We start from the raw sequence: 23,427 nt of genomic DNA, 5'->3' as shown, positions 1-23,427 counted from the left end.
CAAATTAGTTTTTTGTTTTTTTTAAAAAAACCTACTTTTTACCCAAAATAAACATTTCCCTTCTTAGTACACATTTATGTAGTTATCAGAGTATTAAGTTCATTCCATGTAAATTAATCCACTTTAGCTTCTCAAATATTTACTGTAGAATTAATAAATTTTCCATGATTTACACAAGTTGCGGGATAATTCAGAATTCAGAGTGTGTCCTGTCAGTACAAAAACATTTAATTTCATGTTTAAATGCAAATTTCGCATTCTACAGTTTATTTTGTGACAAAACATGCTAGGAAAATGCACCTCACACCTTTCAAAAAGATAAAAAATGAACATTACAGTGGGTTATTTCACATCAGAAACCACATATGTATGCACACTTCTACTAATTATGCCAGTTAACGCATACTTCGATCTCTTAGTGATTAATTACTGCATGTTTTATGGAAAACTATCTTTTCCTTCCGAATACTCTTGCATGATTATTTCTTTGCAAGCAGCCATTCGTTACTGTCATCTTGCATACAGACTGTTGATGCTATCATGTACTTCACGTGTATGGGATTCACAAGGTATTCTGTCACTAAATGCTTTCATTGTTAGTTTAGATTTAGGGCTTCTAGCATAAAATAATGTTCCTAGATGCTGTGAACACCTGATCACATCAATATTTGGTTTCAAGCATGAAACTTGAGTCAGAGTCAATCATAAACCTAGAACGCCTTCTTGCATAAGCTACATTTCAAATCATTATTTCTCCACTAATTAAAACTTAGTGAAGCTTTATACTGTGCCAATTAGTTTCTCCAAGCTTCGAACTTACTCCCACAATTGTTTCTAGTATTCTAAAACACTTCCCAACACACCTATTAAACTTGCAAAAAATCATTAAACATCCGGAACTGTTCCCAAAGTTATCTTTCATGGAAGTAAAATAATCTACTGCATCAAAACAGTTGATGTGAACCTGAAAATAGTGTGATGCCCACCTGAAGCCACTGAAGGCCTTCGAGTTGGTATGGCCTCATGGCAGCACCTTCCAGGAGCAATGGCTGACGCTTCGGCACCAGCACACCACAGTCGGTCAGTCTTTCACCTGTCACTGGGCTGCTCTTCTCTACTTTTGATCCATCATCCAGTTTCAACATCTACAAAGCAAGTGCTGCATGTTTATTCAATGCTACAGAAATTGATTCTTACTTCAAAAGAAAATTATTCCAATTTCAGTTATTATACATTTTAATATATACTGTCCAACCATGAAAGGCGAAGACTAGATCGATAAGATGATTCTAAACATGAGAGGCAAAGTAGTGGAAGCACTCATTTATTTATTTATTATTATTATGCTGCGCACAACAGGCAACTGCCCTTTTACAGTGTACAGTAAATTTCTTGCATTTGAAGTTTAATACATACATAAAAAAAATACACATTTTCTAACATAAAAAGTACATATAAAAGTTACAGATACCATGTATCAAACATGAATCAAATTTTACACAATTACATACATAAATGTACAAGGGTCGATCAAGGTTGACCAGGACTTTTATTTCTAGACAGGAAATATGCATACATAGAAGCACCAAACTATGTCAGTTTTTCAAAGTATTCCCACTGAACATCCAGACACCGTTGCAGTCGTTGTGGAAGTTCCTTGATGCCTTTGGCGTAGAAAAAAGTAGGTTGGTGTCGTAACTACTGCAGGACAGCGTTCTTGAGTTCCTCATCTGTCTGGAAGTGCATCCCGCCCAAATGCTCCTTAAAAGCCCGAAACAAGTGGAAATCACTGAGGCATAAATCTGGACTGTAAGGACTGTGTGGTAAAACCTCCCAGTGCACGCTGGCCAGTGTTTTTTAAGTCAAATGGACCGTGTGGGGCCTGGCATTGTCATGGAGAAGAATGACGTGTTTCGACAACATTCCAGGTCTTTTCTTCCGAACAGCCCCACGTACAGCACCGTGAAGCAGTGTTGAGTAATACTTGGCATTAATTGTGGCACATCTTCTCCACAAAATCCACATGGAAAACACCTTTCATGTTCCAGAAGACTGTTCCCAAAATCTTACAGGTAGACCGCAGCGCTTTGCTTTTCTTGGGTGGAGGGGAACTTTAATGACACCATTCGTACACTCTTGCCCGTGACAGTGTTTGTTCACCATACTGTGCTTGCAGTCTACGCCAAATTTGAGCAGGTTTCACCTTCTCCTTCACTAGAAATTTCATTATACACCACTGTTCCACAGCAACAGATACACTACTTGCCGCCATCTTTGTTTACACTAACTGCGCATGTGCCAAATGTGTCGCAAAGGATCATGGTCTGTCCTGCCCTAGTAATGCAGCGCTACATTGATTCATTAATATTTTACACACAAAAGTCCTGGTCAACCTTGAACGACCCTTGTATGTAGATGTATATACATACATAAATGTAAAGGAAGAAAAAAAAGAAAAAAAATATATTAAGAAGGAATGTTATCCATTAAATTGAGTTTGAACTCAGGAAATGTAGAAATTATATCCAGGTGTATGCCCTTCTCTAACCAGTCATTATACAAGCTTCGCAGGGGAGCCATTTCATCGCAATTTTGGATGGGGGACATAAAAAGTTATTTTTGAAAGTAGAGAGGAATAATCCAACTTGTCGTTAAGAAGTTTGAAAAGAAAAAGGAGCTGACGTATCGTTCTTCTATTTCCAAGGAAGACAATGTTTAATCTAATAAGTAAATTCGTTATAAGGTGGCATCTTTGGGTATGCACCATCTATCCTAAAAATTACATAACAGGTGAATTTATTTTGAACCTTTTCAATAATATCAATTTTTTATTGGTTTGTGGACTCCACACTATGGATGAGTACTCTAATTTGGGTCTAACATATAAGTAAAATAGCGATAACATTTCTTTCTCATTAAATTCTTTTGCACTTCTCATGATGAACCTCATTAAGAGTCTTGATGACGTGCGACTGAAACTATAATTTATCATCGAACACTACACCAAGATCTGTTATTGAATCAGCCCTATCTATTTGTGTGTCTGCTATTACGCATGCAACATTATTAATGCAGTTTAATTCTAAACTAAAATATAAATATTTCACACACATTTGTGAACAATAACACAAAAATTGTAAATTGATAATCTAAATAAAGCATGCAATTGCAGCATAAAATTTCAACAGCATGCTTCTTTTGTGAAGCAAAATTATAAATTCTTATTGTAGCCACTGAAATTCAAAAATGCAACCACAGAATAAAAAAAAAAAAGATATTTTACTATTTTACACTAAATAGTATAGTGCCAAATAATTCCAGGTTTACAAAGAAAAAAAAATCCAAAATGCAGAGTTAATTTCATTTACTGTAAATAATTTTTCTCCTTTTTGGTTTTCACTGTACTAATTTGATTATTTTTTTGTTATTTAATGTCGCTTTTCTGTCACTTTTGGATAATCGCAATGATGAAGGGATAGACAAAGAACACCCATGCCCAGGTAGCGATTTGAACCCAGAACCACTAGCATCATAGTGTGCTGTGCAAACACTTTGCCACGGAGCTAGGCTTCTCACTGTATTAACTATAACCATTTGAGCAATAAAACTGCACATGGTATTTAGATACAGTAACTGTAATCCTCATTACAATAATATATTCATGAAGAAGGAAGAAATACTTTAAAATTGTGATTGAAAATAAAACTTCAATGGCTAGCGAGCTTCACCAGGAAGGGCAGAATGTATGTGGATCTCTCACTGAAATCAAGAAGTCTCATGTTTGATCCCTGGTGAAGGCACATTTCATACTGATTCATATATTACTAGGTGATCAAGTTGGTAGGGTGTCTGACTGAAACATGGAGAGACCCAGGTTTGATTCCTGGGGTGGGTGTACTAAGGTCAGAATTTTTCCAGGCTTGTCCCCACATACAGCAGCTCTGGGGCTAACCCAGCCAAAAATCAATGGGTAACGGCAGTTGTGATCACACCACCACCTATAAAAGTTGCAGAGATAAAAACAATATGTGAGGCCATACCACCATATGTGCCTTCATGACACAGTGCTCTATGCACGGGGAAATTTACCTTCACCCGATATCACTTCAAACTATAGGTCCAGGACTGATAGCCCATATGAACATAAAATGAACTTAAATTATGCACAATCTATGTTGAATATGATGTGCTAGAGCTACGAAAAATACATATAAAAAAACACGGAGCACGAGATTCAGTTTCAGGATGCCCAAGAGACCACAACCCAACCAACATAATAATAAAACTTACTTTAGGAACATTTGAATTGGAATCTGACAGCTTTCTCTTCTTCACTGGAGAACTAGGACTTGTTGTTTTGGTTTTCTGCTTATTTTCCTTCTGAGAATCACCCTCGTCACCTGTCTCTTCAGTTTTATCAGATGTTCTGTATAAAAAAATAAAAAAAGTATGGGCTAACATTACAATTATATAGATAATATGTTTACTAGCAGTGCGGTATATGAAAAATTTCCAGCGGTGGGGGTTACCAGGAACTACTCTTGACGGGCTGGGATATGATATAAATTATATGTTCACCTTACCTGTCAGAAAGTAGGCAAACAAGATAGAACACACAAGCTTAGAAGTCCAGTTTTACCTGCTCTCCTTCATCATTTATCAAGGATAAAATGGAATTAAAAACTGGTGTGGGCACTAGAAGTGTCCTGCACCGTACTCATGCAGTCTAAGGCATTAGGCTTTGGACTCAGCCTACAGGAGGCACATTGGTTCGAGTCTCCTGGGGGAAGCATGGAAGCTGACCGGTGGCCACCTACTATCATGAGGAAATTGGGGAACTATGATTAAGTATCGTAATCTGGCCATGGAAAGCTTAAAACAAAAGGGGGTTCGAAGGTAAAAGCAATTTTGTGAAACAAAATTCACTGACTTTCCAGATCTAGTTATTACGGTAATACACGTATTTACACATGTAAAAAGGTTACTACATCTTAGCTACATACCACACAGAGAATGCCACTTAATCCAGATTTTTAGAAAATTCACTTGTAAAAGCAATAATGAGAAGAGAAACTGAACAGAACCTGGCTGTTGGAAAGGGCTATCAATGGTGAGCTTCTACATAATAGTTACCACATACTGACTAATGGCTAACAAATAATTCTATTTTTTAAATAAAAAAATCATAAATACAGCACAAATAATACATAATCAGGGTAGCTACGAATTTTTGATTATGAAATTCCCTGACTTTTCCAGGTTTTCCAGACCAGAAATTAAATTTTTCCAGACATGTTTGTCGTCATGACTTTTGCTTTTGAACCTCATGTTTTTCAATTAAATATGCAGGCACGTTATTTATTATGAATATGAATATACACAGTTATTAGCTGAAAATTTACTAAGTGATTAATACAATGCTATTCAATGAAAAAATAAATAACTATTTTACTTCCCCACTTTCACTAAGTCATTACAATTAAGGTGGTGTAAACAAAATCAACAAAAAATGTGGCATATATCAAAGCTTTACAATATAACCTGTATACAACCTCAATTATATCAATACAAATGAGAAACAACATAAAATTAGGTCATGTACCTTTAGAAAATATGCAATAAGTTTAATGATTATATTTTTAATTTATTGAAAATAGTACATATTTCGGAAATTCAGAAAGTGAATGGGGCCGGTGACCAACCATACACCTAAAAAAATATATACGCTACGCAGACCATATTTGGAATCAAATATCTCCATTATTTGAGTTTTCCACGTGCTGGAACCAATTTTATATTATGGAAAACATCGAAATCTGTCTATTACAACCTTTGTCAGAGAAGTTCCAGGACTGAGCTCGTAAAAAATAATTTATTCAACTTAGGAACTAATGGTCCTAGGTTTTGTCAAAATAGTCCCCTTGGCTATCTATACACAGATGCCACCGTTTCTGGAGGTCATGGAAGCAAGCAGGGAAAGCTTGATCTAGGATACTTCTCAGCACATCTGTCACAAAACCGTTTGGATTGCTACCAATATCTTAATGACGTTTCCCTTTCAGCGGTGTTTGCACATTGGGAGACAACAAACAATCAAACGGTAACTGGTCGGGTAAATATGGGGGATGTGGTAGAGCAGAGATACGATGCTTGGCCAGATATTTCTCCTCTGATACAGCAGTATGTGGCCTTGCATTGTCGTGCAATAAGAACCACTGCCCAGATGCCCACAAATCTGGACGGCGCCACAGAATTGCTTGACGCAAATGTTTCAGGACGTCAATATAAAGGTTTTTGTTTATCGTTTATCCTTCAGGCAGATATTAATGGTGCACCAAACCTTTAGCACGAAAAAATGGGATATACATTATCTTTGAATCATCTTGCACTGAATATCTGCCCTTCCGAAACCTTTTGTGACATTCAAAGATACAGCTTTTCGATCATGCCTTGTCACCAAATGCTGTATCATATTCCATGTTTCACTAGGGGTTTCCAAGCTTATCAAAAACTTAATGTTAACTCTCTGCTCGGAATGCACGTCCATCACGACACTTGTGTAACTTCCAACTAAATGCGCCAACAAGGCAAACAGTGGACTACTAAGCACAGCCCTGCCACCTAGTGTGTTTACATGGAAACACTTTTAAGGCCATTTCTATTCAGAACACATATCAGGTGCATTTCTTGTGTTTGAATATTACATGCAAAGAATAAAAAAATCAGTCCTGGAACTTTTCTGACAAAGGATGTAAAAAGGTAATAGTTCCAAATGTTTTATGATTTTTTTCAAATTTTCCTAGCAGGAAGACTATCATAGAATTTTGGCAATCATTGTGACACGAAATTTGAACCTTCCTTAAAATAATGGGCACTGTTTGGATTTGAAAAAAGTTATGTTGAAAAAAAAAACCTTCAAAATGACCTTACGCAAGCATACACGCTTCCCACGGACAAGGTATTCTCCGGTTGACAAGCTACAGTCGACAGTTTTTAAAAAATAAATTCGTTCTACATGCACAAAACACGTGCATATTCGAATAATGACATCACAGATATTGCATAAAATCACTAATTTCTCGGGTGTAACACATCTCTGCAATGTAAAAACTACGACAACGAGCAAATTAACTATACCCCGCGACAGGTTAAGTTTGCAGCAACTTTTCGCATATATGGACCAAAACGTGCGCGCAGAATATAGTTCCGCTGCAATACTGCTGATTTTCTCACTGTATGAGATATGAACAGCTCGACGGTTGAGGCAAGACTGGCAGGAAAGATTCTCAGCGCTGTTCTCGCGCGGATTAATACAAAAAACCTGCTGTAAACTTAACCTGTCGTGGAGCTTAGTTGATCAGGTTGCTTCTGAACGGGTCGCAAACGAAGGACTCAAATTCAAAGAACGGGTTCACGGGGGGAACGAAGTAGTTAGTCCCTTTGTGTTTACTCCGCATCCGCACCCGTCCAGTGTGACGTCAACCACAGCCAGTTACGTGAAATTCGGCTCTTCAAGGCAGAAAGTATTACATTGTCTTTGGTTCAAGGAGTATACAGTTATTGCAGATCCAAAACTTATGAACTGTTCGAAAACCAACTTACTCCGCTTCACGTATCAAAAGAGAACGAGTTCCGAACGGGTGTGTTCTCGAAGAAAGGAAATTTCCTCACCTCACACAAAGCTAAAGCAACATTTTTTTTCAGCAAGAAATTGTGAGGATGGCTGGTGCGCAGGTTTCGTCTTGAGTCGCTGGTTTTCTAAGGAAAAAATCTTACTCCTCTCCAAATTCCGGTCTTGAACAGGTTCACAAGAACAAGTCGCAAAATGAACGGACGGTCGTAACGAATCCAAGAACCTAGATCCGAGAATGAATAAACATAGAATCGAAATGCAAAGGAACCATAATTTTGTACGTAACAGACTAGAAGTCATAATGACAAGAAGAGCAAGTTTCTGAACTGAATCTGACTGGAATCACAAGAACCGTATTCGAAAGTGGAAATGAACCGTTCGTTCATTTTGTAACTGGTTCTCCTAAAGAAGGTAAAGTGTTCCCCTGTGCATAGCACCACGCCATGAAGGCGTATAGGGGGTGTGGGGGTAACTGGTTCTCCTGCAACTCCAAAATGTGCGTAAATTCCAGAAAATATGCAAATTTCCCTGACTATTCCCTGACCAACCAAATTCCCTGACTTTTCCCTGTTTTCCAGGTTTTCCAGTCGCGTAGCAACCCTGATAATTATAGTAAAATTCAGTAGGGATGGGACCGATTAATCGGTACTCTATCGGTATCGGCCGATATAGGCATATCGGTGTATCGGTAAAATTACAGATTATTTTACCGATCCGATATATCGATAGATATCTTATAATTTAGTGCAAAATTCTGCCATTTTGTTGTAATTTTTATGGATAATCTCGATGCCTTACTTTTTAAAAAGTAATTGTCTAAATATTCAACTTCTTTTGCACTGCAGTCACCTAGAAACACACATTTATTAAGGAGATCAATGAACATTTCAGGTTCTTCAAGGACCATTTCTAATTTTATATCGGATCGGTAGAATATCGGTTATCGGTATCGGTAAATTTTATATCGGTACTTTATCGGTATCGGCCAAAATTTCATATCGGCCCATCCCTAAAATGCAGTATATATATACATACATATATGCAAATATATACAAAACACTACCCAAAAAATTGCAACAAGAAAATGGTAAAGTGGACTTTCTTAAAAACTCCTTTAATAAAGGATACTTCTACCCACTTATTTTTATCCCTTTCTTTGTTTTATCTCCATTGTTTTTCTGAAATGTATGCACCTATCAATGATATTAGATTCATAACCAGGTATCAGTAAAAATTCCACCCTACACTTTCTTATCCCAATAAAACTGGAATATTTCAGCCCTAAGTGAAGGACCATGATGAGCATATACAGGGTGGCTACAAACAAGCAGAAATGAAATTCCCTGACTTTTCCAGGTTTTCCAGGACAAAACTTACATTTTTCCCTGGCAATTACAAACTAAACTAAATCGATGTTTTTGCAAATGGAAATAATAAACTCATACAGATCCACGTATGATTTTGCTAAGTACCAATATTATCTTCTATTAAATTGACTTAATTTCTCTATTCTCTATGATTTGAATTCAAACTGCAAAATAGTGAATTTGGAAAATTATTACAATTCACAAGCTAAGGAAGGATTATGGAATTTTGTCATACGCAGTAAGTTTAAAATAAAATACTTGATTATTTTTAAAGTTACGACTAAATGAGATAAGAGTGAAGAGTGATTGATTAAGAAATTCAATTTGTAATTTATCAGTCTCCTTATACATTCTGGGTATTATATGTTGATATTTCCACTGAGGTTTGGAACCTTCTGCTTGCAAGAACCATGAGTGCGGATTCATTTTTCAATGCATAAAGCTACTTCTCTCTTCTCTGTAAAGCAAACAACTTAACTCTTGCATATAAGTGAAACAACTGAATCGAACAAAAGAAAGTGTCATATTTCCTTACATTATCAATGGGATTTCTGCTTCAGTACAGTATATCCAAGTGAAGTGCTGTGAAACTGGTAACATGCAGTTATGCCATTAATGCTGACGAAAAGGGTATGTAAGTATTAGAAATTTAACGCAAGGAATTTATAGAATTGCATTGTATAGGTACCTGATTTAGCTAACCAACACATTAAAAACAGGAACACTCTAATAATAAAAGCTTCTGAAAGTTCATATACGAGGGGCATCCTGAAAAAGCTCCAATGGTGCCTATACGCAGCACTAGTGGTCGGAGAGCGACACACACACATACAGGCAGGAAGAAGTGGCATGTAGCTGTAATCTGGTACAGTTGCATTGTAGCCGGTTTAGGACAGTTATAGGTTAAAGATTGCAGCTCTCATAAACTCTCCCACAGACTGCGATGTAGCCTACATTGCACCCTCAGAATTTGGCACAGAGCCACCAGCAATCATGTGAGTTGTGCAGACCGGACGTCGTGAGTGATAGTATGGTCAGACGATGGTGCAGACAATTCACGGAAGGCCAATCGAATGTGCACAACCCCATAGAGCTGAGTACACACGGGCCCTTTGCATCACTTCAGGTGAGAGATCTTAGACCACTCCCTGTACAGCCCTGGCCTTGAATGTACCTACTTTCATCTCTTTGTTTAACTGAAGAGGTTTCTGGCAAGGCAAGGATTTGACAGCTACATTGCGGTAGAGATAGTTCCAGTCTTTGCTGTCAGACACATATACCATGGGCATACAAAATTTAGTGCCATGCTGCGACACATGCCAGAACAACGGTAGTGATTATGCCGAAAATTTTTCCCAAAATTCACATTTTCATTTTAGCGCATTTTCTGGCAAATATCTGAAATTATACCTTCATGGTGTTTTTAAACTACTGTTTCAAATTGTAAGTCACATGGCTTATGCCTCTTCGCGAGAGTTTGATATCTTGAAAGTTATTTTCCATACCCCTTTATTAATTTTAAGGTAAGGATTTTAGATAATGGAATTTTGGTGTGGAGTTAGGGCCCCACACTTTCTTGATCACGGCTGAAGGTGGGCATGATGTGATCAGCACCACACTCCTGGCTACCTTTATCCCTAAAAGTTTCCTCAAGGTACCAGCTTCATATGATGCTGGGTGGGCACCGGAGCAGTTGGAATAGGTGGAAAACATCCCATCCCGGTTCTCCCCTGCAGGGGATCGACCCCGGTCTCTCGCATAGTAGTCAGATGCCCTAACGACTGAGCTCCATTATTACAAATGCCGATAGTGCGCACTTAGCTTGGTAATTCAAAACATATCTCGTGCGACAAATACTAAGATGTGGCTCCCGTGTGATGGTAGATACGCACTCGATCTCCTGTTAGAACCCTGCAACTTTGCTCTGTGATGCAAATGGTTTTGATAGAAGTTGAAAAAATCGTGGGAAATAAATGATTTAATGTGGCTGTCGGAATTATTCCACGTACGTATAACTCTATAGTTTACTCTTGAGTAAAATGTTGGAAAACTTGCATGTTCTATGTACACAAACATGGCCTAGAAAAGACAAGGATGTTGGATTTCTTCATTGTTTTAGGACATTTCTTTAAAAAAAATTGCTAAAAAAGCCTACAATTCGCATTTTTTGCCAAATTCGCATTATTTCGATATTTCGAACGGGCGAAAAATGTGTCCAGACATCACTGCACATTCATAAAGATAGTTTCGCAGCAAGTACCATTTTTCACGGTTTTGGCATTTGCAAAAAATCAATGTACCTACTAATTGGAAATTACTTTCTGGCCACCTCTCGTATAAATCAGTAGATGGAAAGTGAAAATTTAGCAGGGCTGGCAGAGAAAAGTCAATTCTTGAAGGAAGTGATTTGCTGTTATGATTGAATGATTCGAGTAAATATGGTATTAAAATATTTACGTATTTATTATTAGTATTTTATTTCATAATATTGGACATTAACTTCACTCAGTGAGAGATTTAAGACCATCTCTCACGAGATTAAACAGACAGGACAGAGAGTGGCGTTAATTTCATTGCAATACTAGTGTTGCAGTAAATTGGAGGTTGGGAGCATGCACTTGCCAATTTTTAAAACGTTCACCAATGTAGATTTATGTTTCGCTTTTTCGTGATAGTATTCAATATATATCCAGTTTGGTTGGATTCTTCTTGATATCTAAGAATATTGCAATGTCATTGTAAACGTATGTTAACTTGTGCGAAGCCAGTAATACGTCAGGATGATAAAAGAAAGCCTTCGCAAGCACTGCTACATTCAATAAGGTGAAGTGAGCCAGAAGAGTAATAAAATTCCAGCAGCATATTTGCAGTCTAAAGCTCTTCTTGTTTATGCATGCAATTTTTGTTGGATGTTTCAGTCCATGCAATTTCTGTCGCATGTTGAGTGAGATACTTTGTCAGGTGGTGATATTCGACAAAAATCGTATGTATCAATGGAACATATTTGTTTCCATGTTCCTTCAGTTTGCCCAACAAAATGCCTTACTACGACGTCCAACAACTATCGGACGGCGCCACCCGCTCTTATCGCCTCCATCTGTCGACAGGTCCCCTTACTACTCCCATACGGACAAGAAAAAATGATAATTCAATGCATTTTCCACATAATATTTAGAGGCTTATCCTTTACTCCTCCGATGATACCAACCATATGGTATCATCAGAGTAAGGTCATACTGGCCTGATGATACCATATGGTACCATGGTGCTCATTACGAAATGAATGCGCTTTTTGGACCTTCATACTCTTATGTTTGGGTGGAAACTCTGACACAGGTCTGGAGCAAGCCTGGGAAATTCATATTGATGACCAACCCCCTCCCCCCCCTTCCGCAACATATCCATGCCACATTTCCGAACAGAGTTTTATTTCACATTTTGGCTCATTATTCAACTTGTATGGCATCAAAGAACATGAAACAAGTTTCATTCTCTTGAGAAATGTCCATTCTTTGAAAAGAATACTAAAGTTCGCACCTTCTTCCCAAATAGCGGGAGAAGAGAGGGTAAACTCCAGATTTTTGTTTTTTTTTCATTGAAATTCGGTAGTCGCTCCCCCCAAAACCCCCTTTCCTCGGTTCGGCGTTCTGAATTGTACACCGTTGCATGCTCTGATGTTTTAGCTGCAAAACAAAACTTATCCGAAGTAGATTGCTCCCATAGTGCCCAAGTTATAACAATTTTCCTCCAAAAATGCAAATTACCTATTTTTCGTAAAAAACCATTTCACATTTTGGCTTATTATTCAACTTGTATGGCACCCAAGAACATGAAACATGTTTCATTCTCTTGAGAAATGTCCATTCTTTGAAAAGAATGTAGCAAACTCCACATTTTTGTTTTTTCCATTGAAATTCGTGGGTCGCACCACCCGAAACCCCCCTTCCTCGGTTTGACGTTCTGAACTGTACGCGGTTGCATGCTATGATGTTTTATCTGCAAACCAAAACTTATCCGAAGTAGATTGCTCCCATAGTACCCGAGTTATAACAATTTTCCTCCAAACATGCAAATTACCTATTTTTCATAAAAAAAGAAAAATCACATTTTGGCATATTATTCAACTTGTATGGCACCAAAGAACATGAAACATATTTTATTCTCTTGAGAAATGTCCATTCTTTGAAAAGAATACTAAAGTTTGCACCTTCTCCCCAAAATAGCGGAAGAAAATTGGGCAAACTCCAGATTTTTGTTTTTTCCATTGAAATTCGGGGGACGTGCCCCCAAGCCCCCTTCCTCGGTCCGGTGTTGTAAATTGTACACCGTTGCATGCGCTGATGTTTTAGCTGCAAAACAAAAGTTATCCGAAGTAGATTGCTCCCATAGTGCCAGAGTTATAACAATTTTCGTCAAAAGAGTGTTCGAAGTCAATGAAGACTAAATTCCCTGACATTTCCCTGACTTTTTTTGACACCTCAAATTCCCTGACTTTTCCCGGTTTTCCAGGTTTTCCAGGTCTGTCGCCACCCTGATATACCGTATTTACGCGTGTATAGTGCGAGTGAGTGTATAATCCGCACCCTGGTTATTGATAGGTAAAAGTTACAAAAAATTATATCTCGTATATAATGCACAGTACAATCCAGTTTCAAGAAATGGCTTTCTTAGTTGTAGGTCGTAAAGCGGTTGCTATGCTGATCAAGAGTGAATAACATCATACCTATTCAATGAGTGACTTGTTGCTATGTGAACCAAGAGGAGAATATGCTCTTGTGTAAACAGTAAGTCTTCAACGCATGCCACCTCCCCCTTCTCCCTCCATTGTGTTTAGCATCCCAAAGCTTTCACTCTTTAACCACCTTATTTATTCTGTAATAGAAAGCAAGATCAAAATTACGTTATGAATTTGCAGTGCTCAGGAAGTTATATTGTATTATTTCTCGCCCAACAAGTACTGCTGATATGCATCCCATGTGACGGAAGGTGCATGCTCGAATTCCGCCAGAGTTGCCTGGCTTCTTTTGGTGTCGCAGAACATTACATTACAAAGTGAAAAATCGTATGAAATGGCCTTCAAACTTTTATACGTGGTTTTGCTCATTCCTTCTTTACTTTTTCTACAAGAACTTCAAAATATATATGTTTAGCATCCCAAAGCTTTCACTCTTTAACCACCTTATTTATTCTGTAATAGTAGAAAGTCACTCATTTTTGGTAAATAAAAAAGCAAAATTTCGGTATACAATTTTGGGTTCAAAAGCGGTAAATAAAATGAAATTTCACTGTTATAGTGGTGAAAAGGCGGTATATAAAATGACATTTTGGTTTTGAAAATGTGAATATAATCCAAAATTTGATTACAAAACTGCACTATTACACAAAATAAACATATCCCTTCTAATAGCACATTAAATCATTACCAGATTATTAAGTCTATTCCTGTATAAAGGGGTCCATTTTTGCTTCTCAAATATTTACAGCAGAATTAATCCTTTTTCCGTGAATTGCATAACTCACAGGATACTTCACTTTACAAAGTGCCACGTCGATATATAAACAGTAAATTTCGTGTTTAAGAGTCTATTTCACATTTTGCAGTTCATTTTGAATCATTTCGTGACAAAACAGGGTAGAAAAATGCACCTCACATGTTTCAGAAACATGAAAAATTAACATTACAATGTGTTATTTCACATTTCGTGTTTTCGTCAAAAACGAAACTAATGTAACATTTATACAAGGCACATTCAGGACCTTCAAACTAGCAGTTAGCAGCACAAGATTTCTTCCATTAAGGAATTTACACTCTCCATATATATATTATTATTTGGCCAGTACTACATTTTAATTATTGTTTTCTTTTCCCTTATGTTTTCTTTCATCCAAAGTACCATAGAAGTCAGAAAAAAATCCTTCATTATGTGATGAACTTATTTCAACCGCATTAGACATTAGTGTCTTTATCTTGAATGGAATACTGTTGCCATATTCAGAAACTGCAGGATTTAAGCTTTACAACGATATATATCATGATAGGGTTCCGTAAACATGAAAAATCAATGCAAGTGTCCCGAAATCATGGAATGACCCTGTACGGTTTCATGTTGGCTGTCTGAATTATTCCGTGCATAATACACATCACAGTTTTTGGGTGCAAGAATTTTGGAAAAAAGTGTGCATTATACATGAGTAAATACAGTAATGAAGATATTATCAAACTATGACTAGATCTTCTCTTAGTTAGTTTAATACTATGATAAAAATACTAATTACAATTCGACATAAGAGAGTTACTAACTTTTTCCGTAAAACTTACTTGTAAACGAACTGGCTACATTGGAGCTCCTAGGCACACAGGTGAATGACAGGAACCGGAAGCCAGTCTATCAGTGGAGCAACAAGTTCCCAAGCAGATGGTGGCAGAGGCCACCGAAATTAATAGAACTTCTACAAGTAAGTTTCGCATAAAAAGTTAGTAACTTGCTTACGTCTAATTATTATCAACCGCATCCTTTACTCCCCAAAAATGTACACTAATTAATTACACTGTTTTACATATTTTCACTTGTTTTCTGTTCCAGAAAGGAAAGTAGCTTTCTTACTGAAATTGACCTGCAGAAAACGAATATGCACTTCATTTTCTAAGATTGCCTCTTAAATTGAAGTTATGTCATAATTCATATTACCCATAAGCAATGCATTGCCTCTTATTTTCAGGATAAGCATAATTCATGCTATCTAACAATTATAAGCAATGTGGGCATAACCTGATAAATTAGGGATGGGCCGATATGAAATTTTGGCCAATACTGATACAGTACCGATATTCTACTTATCCGATATAAAATTAGAAATGGTCCTTGAAGACCCTGAAATTTTCATTGATCTTCTTAATAAATGTGTGTTTCGAGCTGATTGCAATGCAAAAGAAGTTGAATATTTAGACATTTACTTTTTCAGAAAGTAGGGCATGGAGATTATCCATAAAAATTACAACAAAATGGCAGATTTTTGCACTAAATTATAAGATATTTATTGATATATCGGATCGGTAAAATAATCGGTAATTGTACCGATAAACTGATATGTCTATATCGGCCGATACCGATAGAGTACCGATTAATCGGTCCCATTCCTATGAGAAATACATCAAGGGTGCCTGCACATGCCGGACCCTCGACAGTGTTGCCATATATACTAATTTGAAGTGGGTCGCTTGAATATGGCCCCCTCTCCCCCTTCTGTTACGCCAAAACAAGAGCCAATCAAACTTTCTTTAATGTCATTTCTGCATTTAGCATCCTCAGATAGTAAAGAATGGGTGCTTTAATTTCTCTAACAAAATCCAAGTAGAACAGTGTTGTTATTATCCCATGTATGAATGCCTAGATACAATAATGGATGACATCCCCGTGCACCCTCCTCAAGAAAAGGAAATGTTTAATTTTCACACTTTGGAACACTATGGAACTACGTTATAAAAATAACGAAAAGAAAAAAGTTCCACATCCAAATACTTTTCATACTAACTTTTGATTCTCCTTTGCTTGTTTTTGAGTTTCTATTTTGCTTAAGAGGAAGTTTGTATAAAATTGACTACGGCTCAAAAGCTGCAGCAACCTCTTGAACCTTTCTTCTTTCTCCTCCTTCTCGTACTTTTCCTGGAACAAATCATTGGAGAAAAATTAAGGGAACAGTGAAATCTGTACATAAAGCAAACATTAAAATTTAAAAAAATAATAAATTACACAGCTTCCAATGAGACAACACACCTCAGCTTCCCACCACTCACTGCCAAACCATGTGGATGCTGTTGCAATATGCTCGTGTTGTCTAGTGGGATGAGGTAAAAGGGAACAAGCTTCACACTACGAAGAGTGCCATTCCTCCCATCGAGAAGAAGTACCGTATTTACGTGTGTGTAATGCAGGTGCGTGTATAATATGCACCCTGGTTTTTGATAGGGAAAAGTGACAAACAATTATATCTCGTGTATAATGCACAGTATAATTCAGGTGCCCGAAATGACTTTCTTAGTTGTAGGTGGTGCATGCGTGAATTCTGCCAGAACAGACTGCTTTTGTTGGTGTAGCAGAATATTACATTTCAAAGTGTAAAAGTTGTGGGCCATGACCTTTAGACTTTTATATGCAGTTTTGCTCAATTCTTCATTACTTTTCCTAAAAGAAACTTCAAAATATATACTTTTCTCATGACTAACGTAACACTTATAGGACCTTCAAATTAGAAGTTAGCAGCAATCGATTTCTTCCATTAAGCCATTTACACACACCAAATACGTCATATTGTTTGGCCAGTAATACATTTTAATTATTATTTTATTTTTCCATATCTTTTCATTCATCCAAAGCACCATAAAATCAGAATGTTCTATCATATCGTGATGAGTTTATTTCAACCGCATTGCTCATTACTGTCGCCATCTTGAATGGAATACTGTTGCCATATTCAGAAACTACAGAATTTAAGCTTTGCAATGGTATTATATATAACATGATAGGGTTCCGTAAACACAAAAAATCAATGCAGGTGTCACAAAATCATGGAATGACAATGTACAGTTTCATGTTGGCTGTCCGAATTATTCCGTGCATAATACGCACAGCAGGTTTTTGAAGACACAAATTTTGGAAAAAGTGCACATTATACACAAGTAAATACGGTAATACTACCTCCAAGGGGAATTGTACAGAGCCATCTCATGCATGGTTACTTGATGCATGGGCTGGGCTCTCGAATGTCATTTCAAGTTCGGCATTTTCTCGCCGAATATGTCAATTCTTTCGTCAGACAGATTTTGTTGATCATGACTGTTTGGAGATGACAAACAATTTTTTAAATAATGTATTTACATTTTTTTAGAGCGGGTGTAGAAATATATTTCTGGGGGGTCCGAACCAAGTGTCCCACAAATAATAACAACATTAATAATGTTTAAATTAAAACAATTACATTATAATTCAATAAAATATTAATTAAATAATATTGCATATTAATTATTACATGAATATTTAAAAGCATGATATATGAATATAAATATAACAGCATATATTTATTTTATTGTTTTGTTTGCGTGTACTTAAGATCGCCAAATTTGTACAAAAACAAGGAAATTAGTGCAAAATGGATAAAGAATTGAATAACAAAAAAACGATGTTCCTTATTAATATTTTCATAAGTAGTAATGTGCATAAATGATTTTTGGCATTGTCTTTTAAAGCAGGATGATACCAATATAATAATCCTTGTCTTCCAAGTTTACAGGAAGTAATTTGATTTGTTATATTTTACTTCGCTTCTTGTGCCACATTTGGCTAATTTGCGAAGATGGGGATGAGTGATGATGTGATTAATAGACATCACAAACGTCCATGCCCAAGTCAGGATTCGAACCCGGGACCCCTGGTGTTGCAGCGCGATGTGCTAACCACTCCGCCACGGGGGCCGGTACACAGGAAATAAATAACCATCAATTATAGTAGAACAAATGCTAAAAAGTACATTTTCATTACTTTATTTTAGTACTTGGTTAAGTCTTTGGGGGGGGGGGGGTGTCTGGACCCCCCTAAATACATCCTTTGGTCTCACTGAGGATTTTTTTAGTGTCTCCTTATGTTTCTAATGTGATTGTCCTGTGCAGACCCCTTTAGCCTTTTCCAAGGGGCTTTTCCCACATTTTTTCTAACTCTCAGGTAGAAAAGGGCACATTTCCCAGTATACACTGAAGGGTGCAAAACGGCCAATATGTGCCGATGCACCCAAAAATTTTGATTAATTTTTGATTGATTGATTTGGTGTTTTAAGTCCACTTTATGCACAGTAAGGCTAATCGGGACTGGACCTACAGTTTAAAGTGGGATCCAAACCACTATATGCCTCCACCAGGTATCAAACCCGGGACCCCTTGTTTACAAGGCGACGATGCTACCACTGTGCCATCGAGGAGGCTTTGATTAATTTTTGTTGCTTGATTCAGAGCAGAAGTGTTTTGTACATAGCAAGAATTCTTCACACTGTGTTTCTTCTATTTGCTCTTGAACATTCACCACCATCTCCCTCGCATTCAAACGCAAAGCTCTTCTACGTCAAAAACCAACCTCCTAGAAGCACTGCGAACAAACCTTTCATGTTGTAAGCATATTCAATATTGAGCCACACAGCATCAATAAGGGGAGAAAACCCCAACATGTTGAAGCCATTGCTCCATTCAACAATGGCGCAATGAGATTTGGCAATGGTCGTAGCAACTGTACTGATGTGGCTGGTTTTAGCTGACAACCCCCAACTGCTATCTGCTCTTTCGGTAGAAATTGTATCACTTGTCCTATAATGATTCTGCCCTTGTATGTACCTAGTCTGACCATAAATATTGTTATAAACTTTCGGCTTGGACTGTACATCCGGTAGTCAGGCTCATGAACCATGCTTGTGCTGAAGTTCACTCCTGACCATTGTGTGTTCAGCTGTGAAAGAGCAAGCATGTATCTTCCTTCTTGTGCTTAGCATGGAGTGGGGTGAATATGAAATCAGAGTAGCCGTAATTGCTCTGTATATGGTTGGGATGGCACCCACTGAGATTTTCCTGCCACTAAAAACCCTCAAGATCAGCAAAAGGTTTGTGTATCAGGCAATGTAGAGATTCAATGAGACTGGCAGCATGAAAGATCGCCCAAGAGTTGATCGACTTCACACAGCGACTGCTTTAAAGCAGTGGTGGCTCGCATCCGCCGAAATCCCATCTGGAAGCAAGTGATAATGGCACAGGAGTTGAACATTTCACAACAATCAATGTTCGGGGTACTAAATGAAGAAGACCTTGAAATTGGAGCTTACTGGCAGAGTACTGGAAATTTCCTGATGCCACAAATGAAGAAGCAGAGGGAACTGAAATCGAGATGTCTCCTGCAGCGGTATGTTGCCAATGGGCATTGCAGGATTCTCTTCACTGGTAAGAAATAGTTTACCTCTGAATAAAGTTTTAACCACCAAATTGAAAGGGTGTATGCTTCAAACTCTCAAGAAGTTTGTGAGAGAATTCCCAAAAATCAGATGCCACCAGCCCCCCCTCAGTCATGTTTTGGTGGGGGGTGAGCTATGAATTCCACCAGGCCTCAATTTTGTGAAAAGGGTTTAAAAGCCGTGCGAAAGTGTATGTCGAAAGTGTCCTGGACCCTCTCGTGACACTGTTGAACCAAACAATGTTTCCCAATGAATCCTGGATGTTCAAGAAATATTCTGCCCCAGCTGATAAAAAAAGATGACGTGACATGACTGGAGACCAGTGTACTCGATTTCATCTCCACCTTTGATTGGCCATCTGATAGCCATAATCTCAGTACCTTGGACTACAAACTGTGCCCAGAGCTAGAGGACTGTCTGCAAGAAGAGGCACCCTATAATTGAAAGTTAAAAGCATTCCTTGATAGCAGCAGGGGCAGACTTTCCCATCCAGACCATCTGTGCTGCAATAGATGCCTGGCCAGAAAGACTTCCGAGCCTGTGTGACGGCAAAAAGTGGGTATTTTGAAAACTGATTGGTGCAATATATTTATGTGTAACATACTAAAAGAACATTTAAAAATCTGAAACCATATTAAATTTATTCACAAACTAGTGTGTAACAGTATTTATGGCCAGACTAGGTAGAAATATTTCTTTAATTAGGGAGGTTGTTTCATTATGTCATGCTATATAACTTTCCCAGTTTTAAAGTACTACAGCAGTGGGGCCCTGAGAAACTTACAAAAGAGATTCTTAACATACTTTCACAATCTATTTTTGATAGTTTAAAAGAATCAACATAGAAAAGCATTGAAGATAAAACAGGTTCTGGAGTATATAAATTAAAAACCATTCTTCAGTTTTGTGATATATGTATTTAGAACTGATGATTGCAAACATGAATTTGAAAAAATAAGATATTTTCATCCCTTCTACAGACTGCTGTTGCAGTTTATGGTTGTTACCTGCATTTAAACACACTTTTGACAGGGTGCCTACAATTTTAAAAACAAAATTGCCTGACTTTTCCAGACCAAGCCATTAGAATAATTCATGTAGTTCCATGTGTGTGTAGAAAGTCACTATATTTTAACTACACACTAGATTTAGAATGTCACTTAACCAAGTGTTTTTTTAAGAATATTCACTTCATATGCTAAAGGTAATAATGAGAAGGGAAACTAAACAGAAATTAACTGCTGGGGGTGGGTTCTTATGTAAGGTAAAGTTCCCTGCGCATATAGCACCCTGCCATAAAGGCACATTTAGGAGACGTGAGGGGTAGGGCCCCACACATTCACAATCTTGGCTTCTATTTACCTTATCTTTCTTTGGAGGTGATGTGATCAGCACCACTCTCCAGCTGCCTTTACACCTCAGGGTTGCTCCCCTGTATCCATCGATTTGAGGCTGGTTGAGTTGAGCCTCAACATGCAGACTAGGCCACCGAGGCTATAATTCTTATCGTTCACCCAGTATATCATACTGAATTATAGTTTGTCCACAACAAATTTAAAATTTCTTGCTTATTCTGTTTTCATCCGTTCAAAAACCTGCTTCCAGTGCATGACAACAACAACAAAGATTTTTACAGAAACCCAGTAAATTTTCCTAACATATACCTGACTTTTCTAGACTGGTATACACCCTGTTGTTGTAACATTTCAGCAGCACATGTTCCCGACAAATGTCTCATCTAAAAGCTTGTAACAACCACAAGACTAATAATAATTCTACAATGTACGCAACATGTACATAGAAGAAAAAATCCACAAATATCAATTAGAATTCTGAGACTTAAAAAATTCTTTCATTATTCTTAAATTATTCACTACTCTTACTTGTGTACTTACACACGACACACAAAAGTGTGTGTCTCTAAGAATCAAGGACTGCATACCTGCATTTCCTGCCATAATCGTTCCTCCTCTTCTGCTGACTTTTGAGCCAACTCCTGCTCTTCTCGTTCTATGTCCGCAGTCAGCAAATTACTTGTTTCCACTGATTTGTCGTCATCGTCTCCATCATCCATTATCCTGGACCCTATTCCACTGTCCGAATCTTCATTGAATCTATCCATTGATATTTTTGGATCAGCCGTACTCGAAGGATAATCTGCAGATATAAAATCAGAGTAAAACCGCGGTAATGGAGATAGGGTCTAAAGAATGCATAAATATATTATGACTGAACTGATATAAAACAGGGTGTTACTAAAGTAACAAATCCAAAATTCTTGACTTATTCATTACCTTATTATTACAAGGCCTCCTAAGATAAAAACTGAAGCTGTACTTTAACAAAAGATTTAGACTTGATGATGGATGGGGAATGGCCACATTACTTTATTTAATATTTTTACACTTCACATACAAAAATGTAATTCTTAAGAAACAAAATGAACAAATCTTAACCACAACTCAATACAATTTTAGATTTCCAAATATTCAAATTTATCAAATTCCACTACAGGTATAACAATGTAAATTCACTATACTGTAAAAAATAGCATAAATTCTTGACCACAAGCATAATTTCTTGACTACTAGACAATCTCTAAAAGCCGGGGGTTGTGGTGTGAGATACTACAAATTAGGGGTGAAAGTTCAAGTGAGAAAATTGTCAATGAAAAAATTTGAAATAAACAGTTGTATACTGTGACAAAAATTTACAGGGTGGCCACTCTAGGACCATTATAAAATTCAAGTATAAATCCCGGTTTTCAAGGACAACTTTCCAAAATTTAAGGCTCACTGTGTCAACCTTGCGTATTATCGCCTCTCACCACCTCCTTGCCTCCCCCCCCCCACACAAATACAGTATATTAATAATATAAAGGGTCTTTGTGATTCCAATGGGTCCAAAAATTCTGATTCAATTCCATTAAATGGAATATATATATATATTATATATTTTATATATTAAAAGTATTTAATTTAAGGTGTAGAGTTTACATTTGCCATTCCACATACTCTGACTCGAAATACATCTACAAAAAGTCACGAATGTTACGGGTTATACTAACCTACGAAAAATTGTTAGTTATACAAGAATTTCAAACTCAAATTTACCTACTCCCTCTGTCCCATAATTACTGTCCGGTACACCTTTGTTTGCTGTCTCATAATAATTGCCCGATATTCAAACTGTGACATTGGTGTATACACAAGAACATGAAACACAGGAATGAATCATACAACTTTACTACTCAAGGATCAGTACAAATTCTGCTTTCCATCTGCCTCTTCATCAGTCATTCCTGTACTACCTTTTGGCATACCGGACTATAATTATGGGACAGAAGGAGTAATTAAAATTCAAGATCTCAAAAAACTTCCATCTGTCAGATAGATTGTTTTGCAAAGGGCACTAAGTAAACAGATTGAGAGAACTGAGTTTTAT

General features: G+C 37.2%; 1 protein-coding gene across 2 annotated transcripts in view; it reads right to left on the bottom strand.

Annotated features, from left to right (window-relative positions):
- The window catches only part of LOC145989747 (lymphocyte-specific helicase-like), a 60,547-nt gene that overhangs the window by 33,765 nt on the left and 3,355 nt on the right, over window positions 1-23,427 (bottom strand). For both annotated transcript variants that reach the window (XM_083125034.1, XM_083125033.1), the window contains exons 3-6: window positions 21,926-22,140; window positions 16,534-16,664; window positions 4,291-4,426; window positions 987-1,145 (exon numbers count right to left, since the gene is read on the bottom strand). In XM_083125034.1, coding sequence (XP_082981160.1) covers window positions 987-1,145; window positions 4,291-4,426; window positions 16,534-16,664; window positions 21,926-22,140 — 641 coding nt within the window. The remainder of the gene's footprint in view (window positions 1-986; window positions 1,146-4,290; window positions 4,427-16,533; window positions 16,665-21,925; window positions 22,141-23,427) is intronic.

Source organism: Lepisma saccharinum, chromosome 7 (genome assembly GCF_977018435.1).
Source record: "Lepisma saccharinum chromosome 7, izLepSacc3.1, whole genome shotgun sequence".
Lineage (NCBI taxonomy): Eukaryota > Metazoa > Arthropoda > Insecta > Zygentoma > Lepismatidae > Lepisma > Lepisma saccharinum.
Note: the sequence above shows the minus strand (reverse complement) of the source record. Positions and strands in the feature narration are given on the sequence as shown.